The sequence below is a fragment of the Heteronotia binoei genome, chromosome 10, assembly GCF_032191835.1.
Source record: "Heteronotia binoei isolate CCM8104 ecotype False Entrance Well chromosome 10, APGP_CSIRO_Hbin_v1, whole genome shotgun sequence".
NCBI classification, from domain to species: Eukaryota; Metazoa; Chordata; class Lepidosauria; order Squamata; family Gekkonidae; genus Heteronotia; species Heteronotia binoei.
The window spans coordinates 22,917,865-22,936,823 of NC_083232.1; the positions used below are offsets into that span (position 1 = coordinate 22,917,865).

Genomic DNA, 18,959 nt, shown 5'->3' on the forward strand with positions numbered 1-18,959 from the left:
TTCCAAGCTTTCTATATTTCCATTTCCCACCTTCTGAATTTATTCTGTTTAGCTGTAAATAGTCCCGGAATGAAAGATAGTAATCTGTACCTTTTCTGCCAATTATCCAGATCCACACCGGTCTTGTGTAGCTTTAGGTGTTTAACAAAGTCCAAGAAGGTTATGATTCTGTCGAGATGTCAAATAAATGACACTGAGAACTTCTGCAGATGATGAAAATGCAACTCTTCTCCGGAGACCCCTCAAAGGAGCCCCCCCCCCCGGGACTCTCTTTTAGCCAAGGTAAATCTCCTCAAAGTTTCCTGTGCATATCTTGGACTAATATCTAACTGAGAGAAGTAGGCAGTAGGCATTAATTTGCCTTCCACTACCCCGAACAGAAGTTCCAGCCTGCTCCCGTTATGAGAAGCAGCTCAGCTCGACATTTTCCTCCCCCGGAAGTCAGAGATTTTAAATGATGAAAGGCTACCCTTGAAGAAGTTCAGCTCTGTGTACACAACAAAGCCATCTTTTGTGCTTTGGGAGTTCTCGATTAGATTGATGAATCACAATGTACATGCATGCATACACCGTACATTAACATTTCCAGGTAGGTCATGTTTCTGGTTATCTTTCTTTGTCTGATTCAAGATCAGCATCCACTAGGAACAGGGCGTTTTCAATGGCACCCTGCTTGTCAAATGCTTTCCCCCTTAACAGTGTTGCCAATCTCCAAGTTGCATTTGGAGATCTCCCGCTATTACAATCGATCTCCAGACAACTGATATTACTTCCTGTGGAGAAAATGGCTGTGTTGGAGGGTGGAATCTAGGCAGGGGTAGAATTCTAGCAGGAGCTCATTTGCATACTAGGTCACACCCTCCTGATTTAGCCAGCCCTCCAGGAGCTTACAAGGCTCTTTTTTGTAAGCTCTTGGAGGATTGGCTACATCAGGGGTGTGTGGCCTAATATGCAAAGGAGCTCCTGCTAGAATTCCACCCCAGATTCTAGGACATTATACCCTGCTGAGGTCCATGCCCTCCCAAAATCCTACACATCCTAGTTTCTAGCCCGCCACCCCAAACTCCAGGTATTTCCCAACCCAGAGCTGGCAACCTTACCTATGAATCCCATGGGGCTAAATCCTTACAGGTTTTCTTATTTTGTCTGGTCTTTATGAGACATTTTACTATAATTAGTAGTAGTGTTTCCTGTACAGGGAACTTGAGAGTTCATATGCTCCATTCTTGAATAGTAGTCCATATGAAAGACTATTACAAAAACAGTCTTTAGCAGATGTGGCGGCTCATATGAGCTCAAACACAGGTGACATTTAACATAGCGACAGAAAAGGTTAGAGAGATTTTGCTATTTAAGGCATCATCCAGCGGTTGCTATGCTAAAAAAAAAAAATGCATTCCAAGTGCAAATCTCTACCAGCAGGAAGCATTATGTAGCTAATTTCTTACATCATTGTTCTTTTCATTAATTAACATTTCTCAACCGTTAGTGCAATAATTGCAGAGCCTCTGTGCTGTATGTCTCTTTCCATGATTAATAAGGAGCCATTATACTTCCCTTTCCTGAAGCAGTCAATTAACACGAAATACTTTCCATTAATTACCGAATGTTTAAAACCAGCATGCTGTACCTGGAGAGCAATCTGCTCACGGAACCTGTGACAAAAATGCTTTCAGAAGTTCTTTTTGAAAATTTTATTCCAGCCCCCCACCCCCCACCCCCTCCTTCCCTAAACCACAAGCCATTTAGTTGGCTATATTAATTTGCCTCCGAAGCTGGGCCTGCAATTGAGAAACATCTTTTAATCTCATGGAAGACAAGGCAGCCATCTGGCTGCTGAGGGTTTCAGAGTGAGACTGTCCCTCTCTCCCTCTGTAAATGTGGGTCATTAAAGTAATGTGTTCATCCTACATAAAACTCAAATGGAAGATAAAAGGTAATATTTATATACAAACAATTTAGTCCCACCATTTAAACAGTCATTGGTTTTATGAAACATTTGCTTTAGTCTATCTGATTTGCATAGCTTCATGGGTAGGTGGGGGGAATATGTATACATGTGGTGGTCATTTCTGCAAAAAAAAAATCATCTTAAAAGGCATTTCTTATCAGATTAAAAAACCCTATCAAGAATGAAGGGAAAATCATTTTAAAAAGCATTTTAAAATCCAATATCTTCTTTCTTATCAGATTAAAAAAAACCTATCAAGAATGGAAAAAGAGCAAAGTTCTCTGAATGTTCAACAATTCAGGATTAATTTATTAACTAAAGTAAAAGCACCTGAAAGTGGTATTTTCTTTTAAGCAGTAATTTACATATGACCTCAATTTAGGGTTGTGTACCCAACCACTGGTGGGGGGCAGGGGGTACGGTTGCCAGGTCCAGGTTAGGAAATTCCTGGAGATTTGATGGTAGAGCCTAGGAAGGACAGGGATATCAGTGGGGTACAACGCCACAGACTTTATCCTCCAAAACATTCATTTCTCCAGCGGAACTGACGACTGCAGCCTAGAGATGAGCTGTAATTCCAAGGCATCCCCTGGTCTCACCTGGGGGCTGGCATCCCTATCTCAATGATCATTTGTGACTTTTTTAACTTTCTCATTTACTTAACTGAGAAAGAAAGGTTTTTGTTTTGAATGTATAAAATGAGCTCTTCTGGATCAGGCCAAAGGTTCATCCAGATTAGCATCCTGTTTTCCGCAATGGCCAGCCAGATACCTTTTGAAAACCCACCAAGTTGGAATGAAAGGAACGCAGACACCCAGTCCTTTTCAGCATTTGGCACTCAGGAGTATATTCTTCCTCCATTCCATTTAGCTATTGAGTCTTGTTCTTAGGTCTATCCTCTTTAATTTTGTCTTAGCTCCTTGAAACGCCACCAGTGAATTCCATAAGGCTGCGAGCAAGTTCCTAGGAGTAAGACCCGCTGAACACAGTAGGTCTTACTTCTGAGTATACATGCACAAGTGTCACAAGCAGGGGACCAGGGAGGGCCTCTACTGGCTGCCACCACTCTGATATGGGTCAGTCTCGGAAGATTCAGAGTACCCACTCAACCCGTTTATTTTTTCTCAGCAAGTACCTCTGTCTGTGACCGAAGAGACTTGAGGACTCGGGTGATAAAACAATAACAAGTTTATTGTAAGTGCTCAAGAATAAACAAGTGAGTTTTAATTAATAGTGTAACAGTGAAAGGTATAAACAGTAAAGGTGATACAAAGATAATAACAGCCTTGACATAACTACCAAATGTTCCCTCCCTCTAATGCCAACACACTCACCACCCCTTGAGTGAGGGAACTCTCTTTCTGCAGCCTTTTTAGAGAGAACTCTCCTGACTGCAGTCTCTCCAGAGAGAACACTTTCCCTCTCTGGCCTTTTATTTCCTTCCTTCCAAGTTCCAACCCTCTGGTTTCCACTGGGCAAGTTTTCCCTCCAAAACTGCTACCCACCCAATCAGAGGGACAAAAGGGATCCTAGGAAATGTAGACCCTGCTACTACAGGCTTCCCTGGAGTCTGTAGGCTGCACTAGGCTTAGGATCCCTTCTACTATATGATTCTATGACTCCCTTCTGCCAAGTTATCTTCTTACAAGTCTTTCTCCACTGAATGAAGACTGGGGGCCAAGCTAAATGTTACCTCTGGCACTTCTGTGTTCTTTTAACAGAGAGGCACGAGAAGGGGGAACTAACCAAACATACCAGAGACTGATTCAACTTGGGACTGAGCTGTGGAGTGAGGTAGGGAGCTTCAGCCTTTCCTTCTATTTTCCCCCTGCAAATAAAAATGACTGCAGAAAGTCCTATTTGCCTTGCTATGTGGTTGGGATAATTAGTGGCAAAATGGGCTAAGTATTCTGGTTGGATGTTGCCCCTGTCAGGCATGTATGTATCTGCTGAATCACTCCCACTCCTCACTGACTCTCCACCTGCCCAGGAAACTGAAACCAGACAGTGATATGCCTGATACAGGCTGGAAGGTTTTCAACAGCCCATGAAGCCAGAAATAATTATGTTTGGATGACTATATTTACAAATGGGAGCTCTTGTAGTTGGATATGAATTATTAAATTTCTGAATCCATACCCCTAGTAATTTCTAAAGCATTTCTTTCCCCACCATAAGCGCCATAAAGCATCCATGCTTCCAATGCCTTCTCCATAAAAAACATTTCAAAATTAACATTATTATGCAGCGTAAATGCACTGTAACATTCTGGTCTCTCAATATATCAAAGTGACTTGTCTTGGTGAGAGACATATGATGGATTGTATTACTTTTTCCTAACTGTGCAAGGCTTTCAAAATACCCCTTTCAAGGACGTGTTTCTTTCTTAGATAACATCATTTTTAATAACTTTCGTCATAAGGTAAAACTGATCTGCACAAAGGTAGCTGGATTCAGCTGAAAAATTTGGATTTATTTTATTGGGATTGGATTCAGTGGATCTGGTCTGGCTAAAACCCATGTTTCTAAGCTTAAATCACAATGTGGATCAGACTGTTAGCCACAGAATTTTTTTTCTTTAAATATTTTCAATAGTAAAAATCAATAATGATGATTCTAAAGGTCTATCTTCATTTTTACCACAGGGAGGACAGAATTACTTAGGGCTAAGCACAAAGATGCCTTCTCTCTCTGTTCACTGACATCACTGCCATTTTTTTATGGCAGGAGCAGGAAAATCCTTTGTTCAGTTTTTGGGCTAGATAATCCTTATATAAATATATATGATTCTCCTTTTGTCAATAACTGAAATGTCAGAGATGAAATGGAAGGAATTTTTGAGGAGCCAGACTTCCATTCACTAGAGGACACACATACCACTCATGAAGCCAGTGCTCAGCCATGTATTTGCTGGTTCAGGCACTGGAGATATGGGACATTTGAACACATAAAGATGTATTTGCCTTATACTGAATCAGACCCTTGGTCCAGCAAGGTGAGTACTGTCTATTCAGACTGGCAGCAGCTCTCCAAGATTTCAGCCAGAAGTCTTTAGAGCCAATTTGGTGTAGTGGTTAAGTGTGCGGACTCTTATCTGAAAGAACTGAGTTTGAAGAAGAAGAAGATAGAAGATATTGGATTTATATCCCGCCCTCCACTCTGAAGAGTCTCAGAGTGGCTCACAATCTCCTTTACCTTCCTCCCCCACTACAGACACCCTGTGAGGTGGGTGGGGCTGGAGAGGGCTCTCACAGCAGCTGCCCTTTCAAGGACAACTCCTGCGGTAGCTATGGCTGACCCAAGGCCATGCCAGCAGGTGCAAGTGGAGGAGTGGGGAATCAAACCCGGTTCTCCCAGATAAGAGTCCACACACTTAACCATTACACCTGGCTCTCCAGTTTGATTCCCCACTCCTCCACTTACAGCTGCTGGAATGGCCTTGGGTCAGCCATAGCTACCGCAGGAGTTGTCCTTGAGGAGGAGCCCTTAGCCCCACCCACCTCACAGGCTGTCTGTTGTGGGGGGAGAAGATATAGGAGATTGTAAACCACTCTGAGTCTCTTATTCAGAGAGAAGGGCAGGGTATAAATCTGCAATCTTCTTCTTCTTTACATAATCTATTGCCTTGTCCTTTTAACTGGAGATGCTGGGGATTGAGCCAGACACTTCTTGCATACAAAGTAGAGACTCTTCCCTTGAGCCCCAACCCCAAATACTGGGCAGCCATCTCCATTATGGATGCCTTTGACACACAGTGTGAGCATCCAGGAAACAATGTCAGTTGCCTTTTCTCCTCTGTCCTTCTACAACCATATGGCTCCACACCTTATGAGGCATAATCTGATAAATGCATTGGGAAAAAAAGGTTATTGGTCTTGTTATTATTGATAGTCCTGATATTACTATAAATTCTTCAAACATGAATGGGGGGGGGGACAGACAGGGGGGACAGACACTGCTACTAGAGGAGTTTCAAGTGTGTGAAAGCTCTTTTTTCTGTTCTATATTTAGATAATGGCTAAATGTTTATATGATTTTACTTAATGATACTATAATACTCTTTTTATCGGCTTACTTGCATGACTTTCTTTATAAAGAAATGTTTTAATTGCTAAGATTTTTGGGTAAAAGTTCAGGGCTTTTTTGGTAGAAAAAGCCCAGTAGGGACTCATTTGAATATTAAGGCCACAACCCCTGACACCAAGCCAGCCAGAACAACGTTCCTGCCCCCCAAAAGCCCTGAGTCTGTCCTTGTATTCTCTGGAAGACTCATCTCTCTCTCTCTCTCTCAAAGAAAAGATCTACAGTATATGTGCAGAAGATTCCAAGTTCAATTCTGACTCTAAGGAATCTCAGGTAAATGGGTTAGAAAAGATCTCAGCAACTTAAAGGAAAGTGTCAGTGAGAGTTGACAGAAGAGGACCAAATAGTCTGACTCAGTACAAGAGAGGAACTAAAGAATCACCCGCGACTTGCTGTGCAATCCTAAATACAATTATACCATTCTAAGCCCACTGATAGAACGTGGTCATGTAGGGACAAACAAGACATGATGAAGTCCTCAACCCTTGGACTCTGCCACCATTTGAAAGCTTAATGAGGTGATTTGAACATTTTGTTAGGGCTTGATCCTGATTGGGCCTGCAGCACAGTGGGATAAATTGCTCTTGTGGTTCTCCCCTCCCCGCCGTAACCTTTCAAGTGTTGAAATAGCCCCCCCCCCCATTCCCATGGCTGTTTTGGCACTTGATAAAGCATGAAGAAAGAAGGTGAAAGAGCATCTCATCCCACTGTGCTGCAGGCCTGATCGGGACTGGGCCCTGACAGCATTTTGCAATCACTCATATTAGGTTTTCAAATGGCTGAGATGCTGTGATGTCTGACCCCTAGAATGGAGCACCTCTGCTTAGGTCCTGCGCTACAAGTTAGTCATGTTATCGGGGAGTTACTTTTTGAATCAATATTTTCTCATTTCTCATTCAACACGTTCACACGTACAGAAAAAAAAAAAAAGGTAAAGGTAGTCCCCTGTGCAAGCACCAGTTGTTTCCAACTTTCACAACGTTTTCACAGCAGACTTTTTACGGGGTGGTTTGCCATTGCCTTCCCCAGTCATCTACACTTTCCTCCCCTGCAGCAAGCTGGGTACTCATTTTACCAACCTCGGAAGGATGGAAGACTGAGTCAACCTGGAGCTGACTACCTGAACCAGCTTCCACTGGGATCGAACTCAGGTCGTGAGCAGAGGGCTTGGACTGCAGTACTGCAGCTTTATCACTCTGTGCCATGGGGCAGAGCCCTCCTTAACAGCCATCTGAGATTCACTTGCTCCAGGAAACTATTCCTGTTTTTCAGGCCGGTATTAAAGGTGTCTATGTTTTTTCGTGCCTCAGGCAAGAGTTGATTTGTGGAGATTTTTAAACATGCTACAACAATGGCTTCCAGAAAAGCTAATCCTCTGAGCTCTTCTAACTGTGCAGACCCTGAAAAGAAGTCAAAGGTTACAGGTGAGCAAGGACAGTCACGGGGTTTATCTGTTTACCGTGCTGGGAGATCATGCAGGCAATTATCAAAGCTTCCTTCTATATTTTCACACAATAAGGATTGTTATTCATGGTCGTCTGCAGTCTTCAGAACACCTGCCGTTTTTCTAGTTATATGACAATTTAGCTATTACTGGTTTGAAAACTGGAACTACCACATTAGGTTTTGATCTGTATTTTAGCAGTAGGTGGTTCATCTTTCTGTATCTGGCAGTGAATGATGGAGGCCAAATTCTGATTGATTCAGAAACGGGCTAAGTGGGAGGGAGAAGATTACGAATTGACTTGTATCGTGTGCGCAGATTGTCTCTGGTTGTGGAGCTAGCTGTGTTAATGGATTTCCATTTCTATTAATATGCAGCTTTTGAAGTGCCTTGTTTCCCCCCTCCCCCGACTTGCAGTTTCCAGGATCCAACTTTTCCAACAAATTTGACAATCTATCATGAAAAGGAGTTGTAAAAGCTTTAACATTCTTTTTTAAAAACCCATTACTTTGTACCATTTCTCTAACTTGTAGCTCAGTTTACTTAGATCATTATGCGAAATGTTGGCTCTTCAGAGCTACAGAATTTCCAGGGGTGGTTTTATGGATTTCAGGATTTTGATGGAAAAAGAAGGGAGACTTCCAAGAGGCCCGTTTTAGGCAATCTGAGGCTTGGTAAGGGTGCACCAATCTTGGGAGATGGAGAATGCTAACAGTGAGTTTGTTGTTGTTCAGTTGCACAGTCAAGTCCGACTTTTTGTGACCCCATGGACAAAGTCACGCCAGGCCCTCCTGTCCTCCACCATCGTCCAAAGTCTGCTCAAATTCGTGTTTGTTACATCAGTCCAGCCATCTCATCTTTTGCTGTCCCCTTCTTCTTTTGCCTTCTGTCTTTCCCAGCATCAGGATCTTCTCCAGTGAGTGCTCCCTTCTCGTTTGGTGGCCAAAGTATTTGAGCTTCAGCTCAATGAAATCTTTCACACACAGGAAAAGTTGCTGAATGCTTTAAACGATAATCAAATTGGGGAAACGGTTTTTATGCTTACAAATACTTTGTGAGTGAGGGAATATGGAAGCAGCTGCTGGATAAATTATTAATTGCATATTATTCGCTTGGCTCCAGTAATTCTTTCCAATATAGCAGAAAACTGCTACTCTGAACCTCCTTCCCTTTGTAATTCATGCAAAATAGGCTGTTTTAGGGCAACTGTGACCAATGCTCTCAATGTGAAATTTTTCTCTGAGTCGCTCAAAACCCCTAAAGGGGAATAGAGCCAAAGAAAAAATTTAGTCAGAAATCTTCTTCTAGGCAAACATGGCTTCATTTCAACATTGCTTTCTACTGCAAAGCAAATCTACAGAATGAATGAACAACCTGAGACATACTCTTAGAAGGTAGACTATATTATATTACTGTCTTCTATTATGGGAAATATTTGGCATTGAAAAAGCCTGCCTGTCATCTAGCACTGAACTTTTAAAAAGTTGTTATAATGTTCTTTGAGAATTCTTATATAATGTGTAATATGCCCAAAGTTTTTTTCACCCTCCCCCTACGTACAGGCTCAGGTAGAAGTCCTTCACATCATCTCAGGTCCTTTTAACTGGACACCCAGAGCCAGTTTGGCATAGTGGCTAAGTGCGCGGACTCTTGTCTGGGAGAACCGGGTTTGATTCCTCACTCCTCCACTTGCACCTGCTGAAATGGCCTAGGGTCAGCCAGAGCTTTCACAGGAGTTGTCCTTGAAAAGGCAGCTGCTGTAAAAGTTCTCTCAGCCCCATCCACCTCACAGGGTGTCTGTTGTGGGGGGAGGGTAAGGTAGAGGAGATTGTGACTGATCTGAGACTCTGGTCGTTTTCGCACTCACCTCCAGCCGGCGCGACCCCCCTCTTCACCGCGCAGGATCTGCGCGGATTTCGCACTAAATGCCGCGGAGCAGCCTTTTGCGCCGGAAACTCCCGGCGCAAAAGCCGCTCAAACGCTAAACTGCTTTTTGGCGATTTACGTTTGAGCGGCTTTTGCGACGGGAGTTTCCGGCGCAAAAGGCTGCTCCGCGGCATTTAGTGCGAAATCCGCGCAGATCCTGCGCGAAGAGGGGGGTCGCGCCGGCTGGAGGTGAGTGCGAAAACGACCTCTGAGATTCAGAGTATAGGGCGGGATATAAATCCAATATCTTCTACAGTACTTTCCCTACCAACTGATTTCTCTTTCTTGCCTCTGACGGATGACACAGTAAGGAAGTCTCTCTAACAGGACCTTGAGAGAGGCCACTGAGAGACACTTCCATCTGTATTACACCTCTTTCTTTAGTGCTGGTGTCTAAGGCCCAGTCCACACACGCAATAGAATGAGGTGGAAGAATCCCGAGGTGGTAGAACAGGTTGTAGCATCTTAGACAGTAGTTGCAGAGAAGCATACTTTCAATGCCCCTCATGTAAATGCTCCCAGTACATCACAGAGAATGTTTCCAGCCCAGCTCTGCCTGCTGTGCTTTCTATTTACACAGGCATTACTTGTATGGGAACTTCAAAGCATAGCGTAGAGGAACTTCAAAAACCCCTCAGCATATCTCTCTTGCAGTTGAAATGGTACAGTCCATTATATCACCTCAGCCATCCACCATCTCACTTTGTGACAGACCAGGATTAAGAGGCGTCTAAACCAAGTGTAGGTGCATTTTCATGTGGTACTGTTAAGCAATGACATCAGCAGGGAGAATGCTTTGAACTTCAAAACAAATAAGTTTTTCTTTTGATCCTGACAGCACACTACAAGGCAATGTGTCATATTATTTTTTAGGTAAACTGGTGTGCAAAGAATCTCAAAATACAAAATACTGATTTTATACTGGAGAAAACAGATGTGTTTGTGTGTGGGGGAGGGAGAGACGCAACTCTTGACACTCTATATTGCAATTGACTTTCCCATCAATATTGCATATAATTTTTATTCTGAAGTTTATATTTAATTTACTGCCTATTGACATTCAGAAAAACCACAGAGACAGCAGCGTTTCAGTTTGGAAACCTTAATTTGCCCAGCTATTCTGTTCTGCCTGAGGTTTGCTTCTTAAACCTGGGTCAGGCTCAGAAGCAACAATGAAAGGGTAACAAACAGAAAATGGAGCTGGAGGCCTCCCTTCACCACTTTAGGACAATGTGTTGTAACAGGGGACATCTTGATGGAGCAACATCATTTTTAGCCTGTTTCATTGGCAACTCATTTCAACATTTTACCTCAGGATTCTCTCATTATTATTATTATGAGCATCTGCTGAGGCGCATGACCCAGCACAGAGCCCGCCACCAACCAGAGATGCTTAGCATATCTGCTCCCACCAGCAATGGAAGCTCATTGTAAGGGTCTTAGGAGCAATTTATGTCCTGCCGGGAGAAGTTTCTGGAGGCAGCCGAGCATGATTCTCTCACACAGGAGACCTCTGCACTGCTGCCTTTCTATAGTACCATTCTGACAATGTAAAGGCCTTGGGAGCCATCTTTGCTTCTGAGAGTGGCACTTAAATGTGAAGGGGGGACCTCTCAGTAGTAAAGTTGAAGAGAATGGGGACATGGGGTTTTTTGCTCTTTAAATCATACTGACATCAGAAAGCCATGAAGGAGTTGATTGCTCTCTCTCTCTCTCTTAATACTAGAACTCAGGGGCAATGATGTCGCTGGGTGACAGATTTAGGACAGACAAAAGGATAATGAGTAAGTAAACTGCAAAATTCACTCCCAGTGAATGTAGTGATGGATATTAGAAGGGTGGTGGAAAGTGCTGTCAAGTCACAGCCAATTTATGGCAACCCTGTAGGCTTTCAAGTCAAGAGACTGAACAGAGGTGGTTTGCCTTTGCCTGCCTCTGTGTAGCAACCCTGGACTTCCTTGGTGGTCTCCCATCCAAGTACTAACCTGGTCTGATCCTGCTTAGATTTCACGAGCTATCAAGAACAGGCTAGCCTGGGCAGACACTAACATAGATGGCTTTAAAAGGAGCTAAGATACTTTCATGGAGGAGAGGTCTACCAGTGGCTCCTAACCATACAGGGAACCTCCACATTCAGAAGAACTAAACTTCTGAATATCAGTCCAAGGAGGCAACTTCAGGCCTTGACCTCTGTGCCCTGTTGGTTGGCTTTCCATGACAACTGGTTGACCACTGTGTGAAATAGGATGCTGAACTAGAGGGGCTATGTCAAAAGTGCCTCTTGCCATTTAGTCAGGATGTTACTTTCACTTCTCGCTTAGCCAGCTCCTATCTCTGTGTAATGAGTGAAGCATTCTTTTCATCTGATCTCAGGGATGGCCAAGGCCGCCTCTGGCTGATTATGTCTGAACCTGCAAAGGACCTGGGAAAGAACTATAAGCGAGGGACTGCTTACTTCACACCTTGGGTTTGAATGTATAATGGTTTAAGCATAAGGTATAAGTAGAGGGCATTTGCCCGCCAAAGTCAGTTTTCACAAGAACCATCATGCTCCTGATCTGTCAGTATTTCAATGAAGACTATTCTTTGAATGGCCTGGTGTTGATTGCTGAATGGCTGGGGACTTGACAGGCTACTCATCTAATCCAGCAGGGCATCTCTTATGTTTTTTTTACCTTCAGTACCTCCTCCAGGAAAGGGCGTGTCATACATATGGGCACTTTAGATCATCTTGCCCAACATCCCTGAAAAGCTATGTCTAATCATGCAAAAATAAAAAATTAACCTGCTGAACAACCTCCTCTCAAATAAAAATACCTTTCTAGCTTGATTATACGATACTGACTTCAAAGAATTGTCTCAGTGAAGTGAGAACTAAAAACAACTTTTTAACAGCAGTGACATTGAACAAGAAAAAAATCCCCCTCCTGCCCCCAAAACATTGCAGCTATGCACACATTACTTTCTGCACTTTGTTGTCCCCGTAAAGATAGAGGTCTTATACTGTGTTCTAGGAAGCTGGAAGCAGACAATCAAATTCTGGCTAAGAATGTTCACAGAAGTGAGAGTCTACCAACATGTAGTTTCTGAAACTATGACTTTTAAATTGTTCTCCAATTTCCTGGGAAGCTGAGGGTTCCTCAGAAGACCAGTAAAGGCAGGTAAATTTCCCTAAAAGTACAATTGCCAGCTTCCAGGTGGTGATTGGAGATCTCCTACTATTACAACCAGGGGTGGAATTCTAGCAGGAGCTTCTTTGCATATTAGCCCACACACCCCTGATTTAGCCAATCCTCCAAGAGCTTACAAAAAAGAACCTTGTAAGCTTTTGTAGGATTGGCTACATCAGGGGTGTGTGGCCTAATATGCAAAGGAGCTCCTGCTAGAATTCCACCCCTGATTGCAACTGATCTCCAGGAGACAGAAATCAGGTCACCAGGAGAAAATGGACACTTTGAAAGATGGACTCTATGGCATTATGCCCACCAAAACCCTCTGCCAACCCCACCCTCCTTAGCCTCCACTCCCAAAATCTCTAGGTATTTATCAACCTGGCACTGGCAAACCTATCTAAAAGAGAGCTTGACCAATGACCACAATAATCAATCTTTTCTTGTAAGGAACACTCACAGAGAACATACTTGTAGGTGGGATTGTCAGTTCCAGACTGGGTAATTCCTGAAAATTAGGAGGTGGAGACAGTAGAGGGCAGGATTTGGGGAAGGGAAGGAGATCAGTGGTGCAGAATGCCATAGAGTCCTCCCTCCAAAGCAGCCATTTTCTCCAGAGGAATGGATTTGTTTTCTGGAAATCAAGTTATCACTCTGGGAGATCTCTAGGTTCCATCTGGAGGTTGGTATGTAACACAGAGAATTTCACAGAACAAGATGAAGTCATTATTTCACGGTCTCCTTGACCCCATCTGGAGGTTCCACAATACAAAAATATCTAGCCAGGAATGCCGTCAGTTCATCTGGAGGTTGGCAACCCAATTCTTCAATGAACATGTCACTGTGGAATGGATTCCCTGAAGGCATCAAATGTGAAAACTATTGTTTTAAGATGGCAACTGTCCCAGGCGAAACCTAAATTGTAAGCTTTATGGCTCCACTTCAGTGCATAGATGAAACCTCTCATGAGCACACGGAGCTCTGCACAAGCAAAGTCTTGACCATTTCCACCAATGTTATTGAATGTTCTGTAAGCAAGACCACTCAGAACATTTCCTGTCAGTGAAATAAATGATCAGTTCAATGCTTATAATGTTCCCACACTCCAGTGGAGTCTGGGGCTCTTCCACTTTTACAACTGCTCTGCAAACTACGGAGATCAGACAGCCAGTTTGGTGTAGTGGTTAAGTGCGCAGACTCTTATCTGGGAGAACTGGGTTTGAATCCCCACTCCTCCATTTGCAGCTGCTGGAATGGCCTTGGGTCAGCCATAGCTATTGCAGGAGTTGTCCTTGAAAGGGCATCTGCTGTAAGAGCTCTCTCAGCCCCACCTACCTCACAGGGCATCTGTTGTGGGGGAGGAAGATAAAGGAGATTGTGAGCCGCTCTGAGTGGAGGGTGGAATATAAATCCAATGTTTTCTTCTCTTGGAGAAAAATGGCTGCTTTGGAGGGTAGCCCCTATGGCATTGTACCACACTGAGATCCCTCCCCTCACCAGATCCTCCACTTTCCAGGCTCCACCCCCAAAATCTCCAGGTATTTATGAACTCAGGGCTGGCAACCTTAAAGACTCATGTGGTAATTTCAGAAACAGTGCTCTTCATTTTCCTCTTCATAAAATTGATTTTTTTCCCACCCCAAACAATCTTCTTTAACATTCCCATGCCCCTTGTTTGTTTTAGAATTTCAGCAGAATATTACCTGGCAATTTTGTCTGTGCAAGACATTGTGACTAGCTGTTCCCCGAGAAGCACGCCATCCCATGTCTGAACTGCACCATGACATCGGGCCGGGATGGTTCCTTCCCCAGATTCAATCTTTGTTCGAAGACGCCCACGGTACTTCCTTACTATGTGCTTGCTGCTGTTCACTGGATTTAAGAAAAAGAGAGAAAGAAGTGACAAGTGAGGAGAGAGCAAATAAATATTTCTTATGTTCATCTCCTTTGGCGAATCAGATTGAGGATGAGTACCCTTTTGAACAGGTTAGAGCCCCGTGGTGCAGAGTGGTAAAGCTGCAGTACTGCAGTCCGAGCTCTCTGCTGATGACCTGAGGTTGACTCAGCCTTCCATCCTTCCGAGGTCGATAAAATAAGTACCCAGCTTGCTGGGGGGAAAAGTGTAGATGACTGGGAAAGGCAATGGCAAACCACCCTGTAAAAAGTCTGCCATGAAAATGTCGTGAAACGACTGGTGCTTGCACAGGGGACTACCTTTACCTTTTTTACCCTTTTGAACTCGCTCTCCCTAAGGGTTCAATCAAGTTATCAGGCCTGTAATAAGATCCACTGACCTCCATAGGGCCTGCTTCTGAGAAAGCACAGCATAGGACTTGGAGGCGTGACTGGGATGCATGTATTTATTTTATGTGGATAATTTATACACATATGCCATCTGTCCAGAGAGTGTACTCAGGGTGGCTTACGAAGAAAAACGTAACATAAAATTTGTTAACAATTAAAACTATGGGAAAAAACCCAGCCTGAACATAAAACAGCACAGAAAACAGTTCTCAGGCTAGTAGCTCCCTATACAAATGTTAAATGGGCCACCTCTTCATTAAGTGCCTAGGTCAAAAGACATTTTGGCCTGGTGTGTAAAAGAGAATAGGGCAGCCTCAAAGGGAAGGGTGTATTTAATGGGCAAGGGGCCACAATGCAAAGCCCTGTCTCTGGTCACCACCTCTGTATGTGAGGGGCACAAACAGCAGAGGTTGTATGGAAGATCTTAGCCGGCAGGCTGGGCAGTATGGGAAGAGCTGGTCCCTCAAGTACCGTGCCTTGAAGCCATTTAGGGTGTTAAAGCTGGAGCAGTGAGCTTATATGACAAACCAAGGGTTGTGAGCCAGCTAAGCCTCCCATGCCCCTATAAAATGGAGTTTGGTAAGCCAAAGAGAGAAGGGGCATGTATGTTTTTGTCTGTTAGGCTGGAAAGGTATATTTGAAGGTGACTCTTTCCATCCCCTCATCAGGTGACTTTTCTACAAGGGCCTTATTTGTTGGGCAGAAATAAAATATGCGGTGTTACGAGCCAATGGGCTGTCTGGGGCCACTGGGTACAAAGCGGCTTTTATTGAGTCCCTCCCGTCATTTTGTGAGACCTGCCGGCTTTGTTAACAGTGTATTCCATGGTTGTTAGTGAGAAATGAAGCAATTGATTTGACTCTGGCTGGTGCCAATAGATAGTTTACAAAAGGGGGGGGGGGAAGGCATTGGAAAAATAAATTGGTTCAGAAACCTGGGATTTAGAAAGAAAAGCAAATACATGTAGAACAGCAATTCTGGAGTCGACCTGCCAGTCGCTCTGTCAGCTCTTGATCATGGCAGTCATCGTTGCCTCCAGGGGCCTACACAAAGGAATTGTGTCCTTAACATGTCATTATCTAGCGCAAAGCACAGCTGATGTGGAAAGCACAAAGAATAATCCAAACTCTTCCTGGAAGCTGAAATGACTGAACTGCAGCTATCATACTTTGGTCGCATTATGAGAAGACAAGTGTCACTGGAAAAGACAGTAGTGCCAGGAAAAGCTGAAGGCAACAGGAAAAGAGGAAGACCCAGCATGAGACAGGTGGGCTCTATAAAGGAAGCCACACTCTTTAGTTCACAAGACCTGAATGAGGCTGTCAATGACAGGACGTTTTGGAAGTCATTAATTCATAGGGTCACCATAAATTAGGGCTGCCAAGTTCCCGGGCCGGGTAGGGGTTCTTCCAGCTGGAGGTTCCCAACCCGCCAGCCCACACTGGCGCTGATGGGAGAATCCTCCCCCGACGTTGCCGGTGCAATGATGTCATTTGGAAGTGATGTCATCACACTGCCGATGTCGCGCGTCAGCCACTCTAGGAGCGTCTGGGGAAACTTTATGGTTTTCCCAGACGCTCTAGCAATTTGGGAGGAAAAACTCTATGGTACCAAGAGCAGCCGGAGGGCGACATCGCTGGTGTGATGATGTCACTTCTGAGTGATGTAATGTTTTTTTTTGTGTGAAAACAATCCCCTGCCGGAGGCTGCGGGGGACTTGGCAACTCTACCATAAATCGGAGGTGAATTGATGACACTTAACACACACACACACGTGGGGAGAGAGAATAATCTTCACACAACTCTTTTAATCATGTTTATTCATACAATAGTACTATGCAACTGGGCACCTGAATCCCCCTCTTCATAACTGAAAAATTTAAGTCGAGAGCTGCACCATCTAAATGAGGAGCACAATCATGCAGCAAGTTGTCTAGTGAAAGTCTTGTCAAAAGTAAGTGGGAACCCTACTTCAATTGGGGGTGTGTGTCTGGTAACCCTGCTCCTTGGAGAGGAAATTGCAGCAAGTAGGAGCTGCAATGGAGAACAGGGCCAGTGCCAGGCTTCTTGGCACCCTAGACTGGGAGGGTGAGGGCCACCCTCTCCTGGATGATTTAAATTGCATGGGAGGGCCCAAGGAACAGCCACTGCCCTCCTGCACCAGTGAAAGCTTCTTCCACTGGTGTGGGGAGCACCGGCAGAAGCAGTTGGGCTGGCCTCCCCCCCCCCTCTATTTACATTGTACGGGGAGTGGTGCGGCTGCTTCTGCCGCCTTTCCCATGCAATTTGAATCACCGGCGGAGGAAGGGCCTTATGAGCTGGTGATTCAAATAGCACAGGAAGAATAGCAGGAGCAGCTGCACGCCTCCCTGCAAGATTTAAAGAGCTCACTGACCAGCTCTTTCAATCCAATGTGGAGGCTGCGGCTGCTTCTGCCAGCCCTCCCATGTGATTTGAATCATATACATTTAGCCAGCATGGCTGACAGTGGTTAAGACCTTTCCTTGAATTTGCCATTTTTAAAAGTCATCTTACATCCTATGAGGAATAACAGCACTTATTTATACTGTGCTGTTGGAGGCACTCCACAATTCACCCAAAAGCTTGCCATCTGTACCTCCAACCCCACTAAGCCCAAACTTTAAAAAGAAGGCGAGGTATATTTAGGAGCCAGCTCTTTGCATCTTAAAAAACTTGCAGCTTGAAACAAACAGAACCTTCGGCTTTTCTTGCCTAGCAGGGAAAAAAGAAAGATCAGGACGGCAGGAGTTTCAAGAGAGAGAAAGGAAGAAGACGACAGATACTAATGGGCCTCCTTGAATTTGTGTTCATTAAGGAAGACTTGCAGTGTTCCGTGTTATCTTTAAACGGAAGAGAGTAATCACTATGTCAGAAGAGCTAATTACATGTTGTGCTTCCCCTTGGTCCACAGGTTCAAATGTGCTGATTCACACACTACAGAGTATCCAGGTTAGCTCTTCACTCGTAACCTACACAACAGATGGGAGTTGTGGGTTCTCCTCATTTCCCATGGGGGGGAGCAGTTCCCATTATTGGGACCATACTGCATGTTGGAAGGAGAGGTTTCAGCCTTCCCTTGTGCCATTTTCTTACCTGAAATGGTGTGTCTGTGCATGTATGGCACAATTTGGCCCACTGGAGAAACCCAGCTGTAACACATGCACATGGAGTCTCCAGGGGGCTTTTCAGGTCAGGAAAATGGTGCAGGGAGAAAGGCTGAAACTCCTTCTCCCCAAGAGTTATCATTTAATCCCTGGCTACCAGCGGGAGATGGGGGGAGAACGGTTGGCAGGTCCAAGTTGGAAAATGCCTGGAGATTTGGGGAGGGCAGAGACCTCAACGAGGTACATGCCATAGAGTCCACCCTCCAAAGCATCCGTTTTCTCCAGGGTAACTAATCTCTGTAGTCTGGACATTCTGGGGGATCCCACCTGGAGGCTGGCATCCCTAGCTCTCCCCCAGTCCTAATCTAAATTGGGCCCACTCATACCTGTGATTAAGTTCCCAGCAGAGAACTTGCAATACACACTTGATTTTGCGGACCAGAGGAAAAACACAGTACGCAGTTAGGACCTGAACTGAATCTTTTCTAATACCAAGTGGGTATCCTAAGGAAAAGTTTCTCAACAACCCCTGGGCCATGGGGTTAGCAACTGGGCTGTGAGGCAGAGGCGCCGCACCACTCCTTTTGCCTGCCTGGAACCCAAGTGGACAAAAGGGGCAGTGTGGCCTCACTCTTGCAGGGGAGGCAGCCTTGGACTGAAGCTATGCCACCTATTTCATCCGCCCAGGTCCTGCCACCTAGTGGCAGAAGCAGCCCTCGTCTCCCCCTCCCGCATTTAAAGATCTCCATGGTGATGGGCACGGGTGGGGGGGGGCAGCCTGTGACATCAAAACCCCCAGCACCACCGCTCCCCCACTGATCCATGGAAAAATTGTCTTCTATGAAACCACTCCCTGGTGTCAAAAAGGTTGGGAGCTGCTGTCCTAAGGAATGCAGATCCTAGGTTACATAAGTACATAGGAGAAGCCATGTTGGATCAGGCCAATGGCCCATCCA

At 44.7% G+C, this 18,959-nt stretch overlaps 1 protein-coding gene across 2 annotated transcripts in view; it reads right to left on the minus strand.

Moving 5' to 3' along the window:
- ADARB2 (adenosine deaminase RNA specific B2 (inactive)) overlaps positions 1–18,959 on the minus strand; it is a 568,510-nt gene that overhangs the window by 22,102 nt on the left and 527,449 nt on the right. For both annotated transcript variants that reach the window (XM_060248094.1, XM_060248093.1), the window contains one exon: positions 14,278–14,446. In XM_060248094.1, the coding sequence (XP_060104077.1) occupies positions 14,278–14,446 (169 nt within the window). The remainder of the gene's footprint in view (positions 1–14,277; positions 14,447–18,959) is intronic.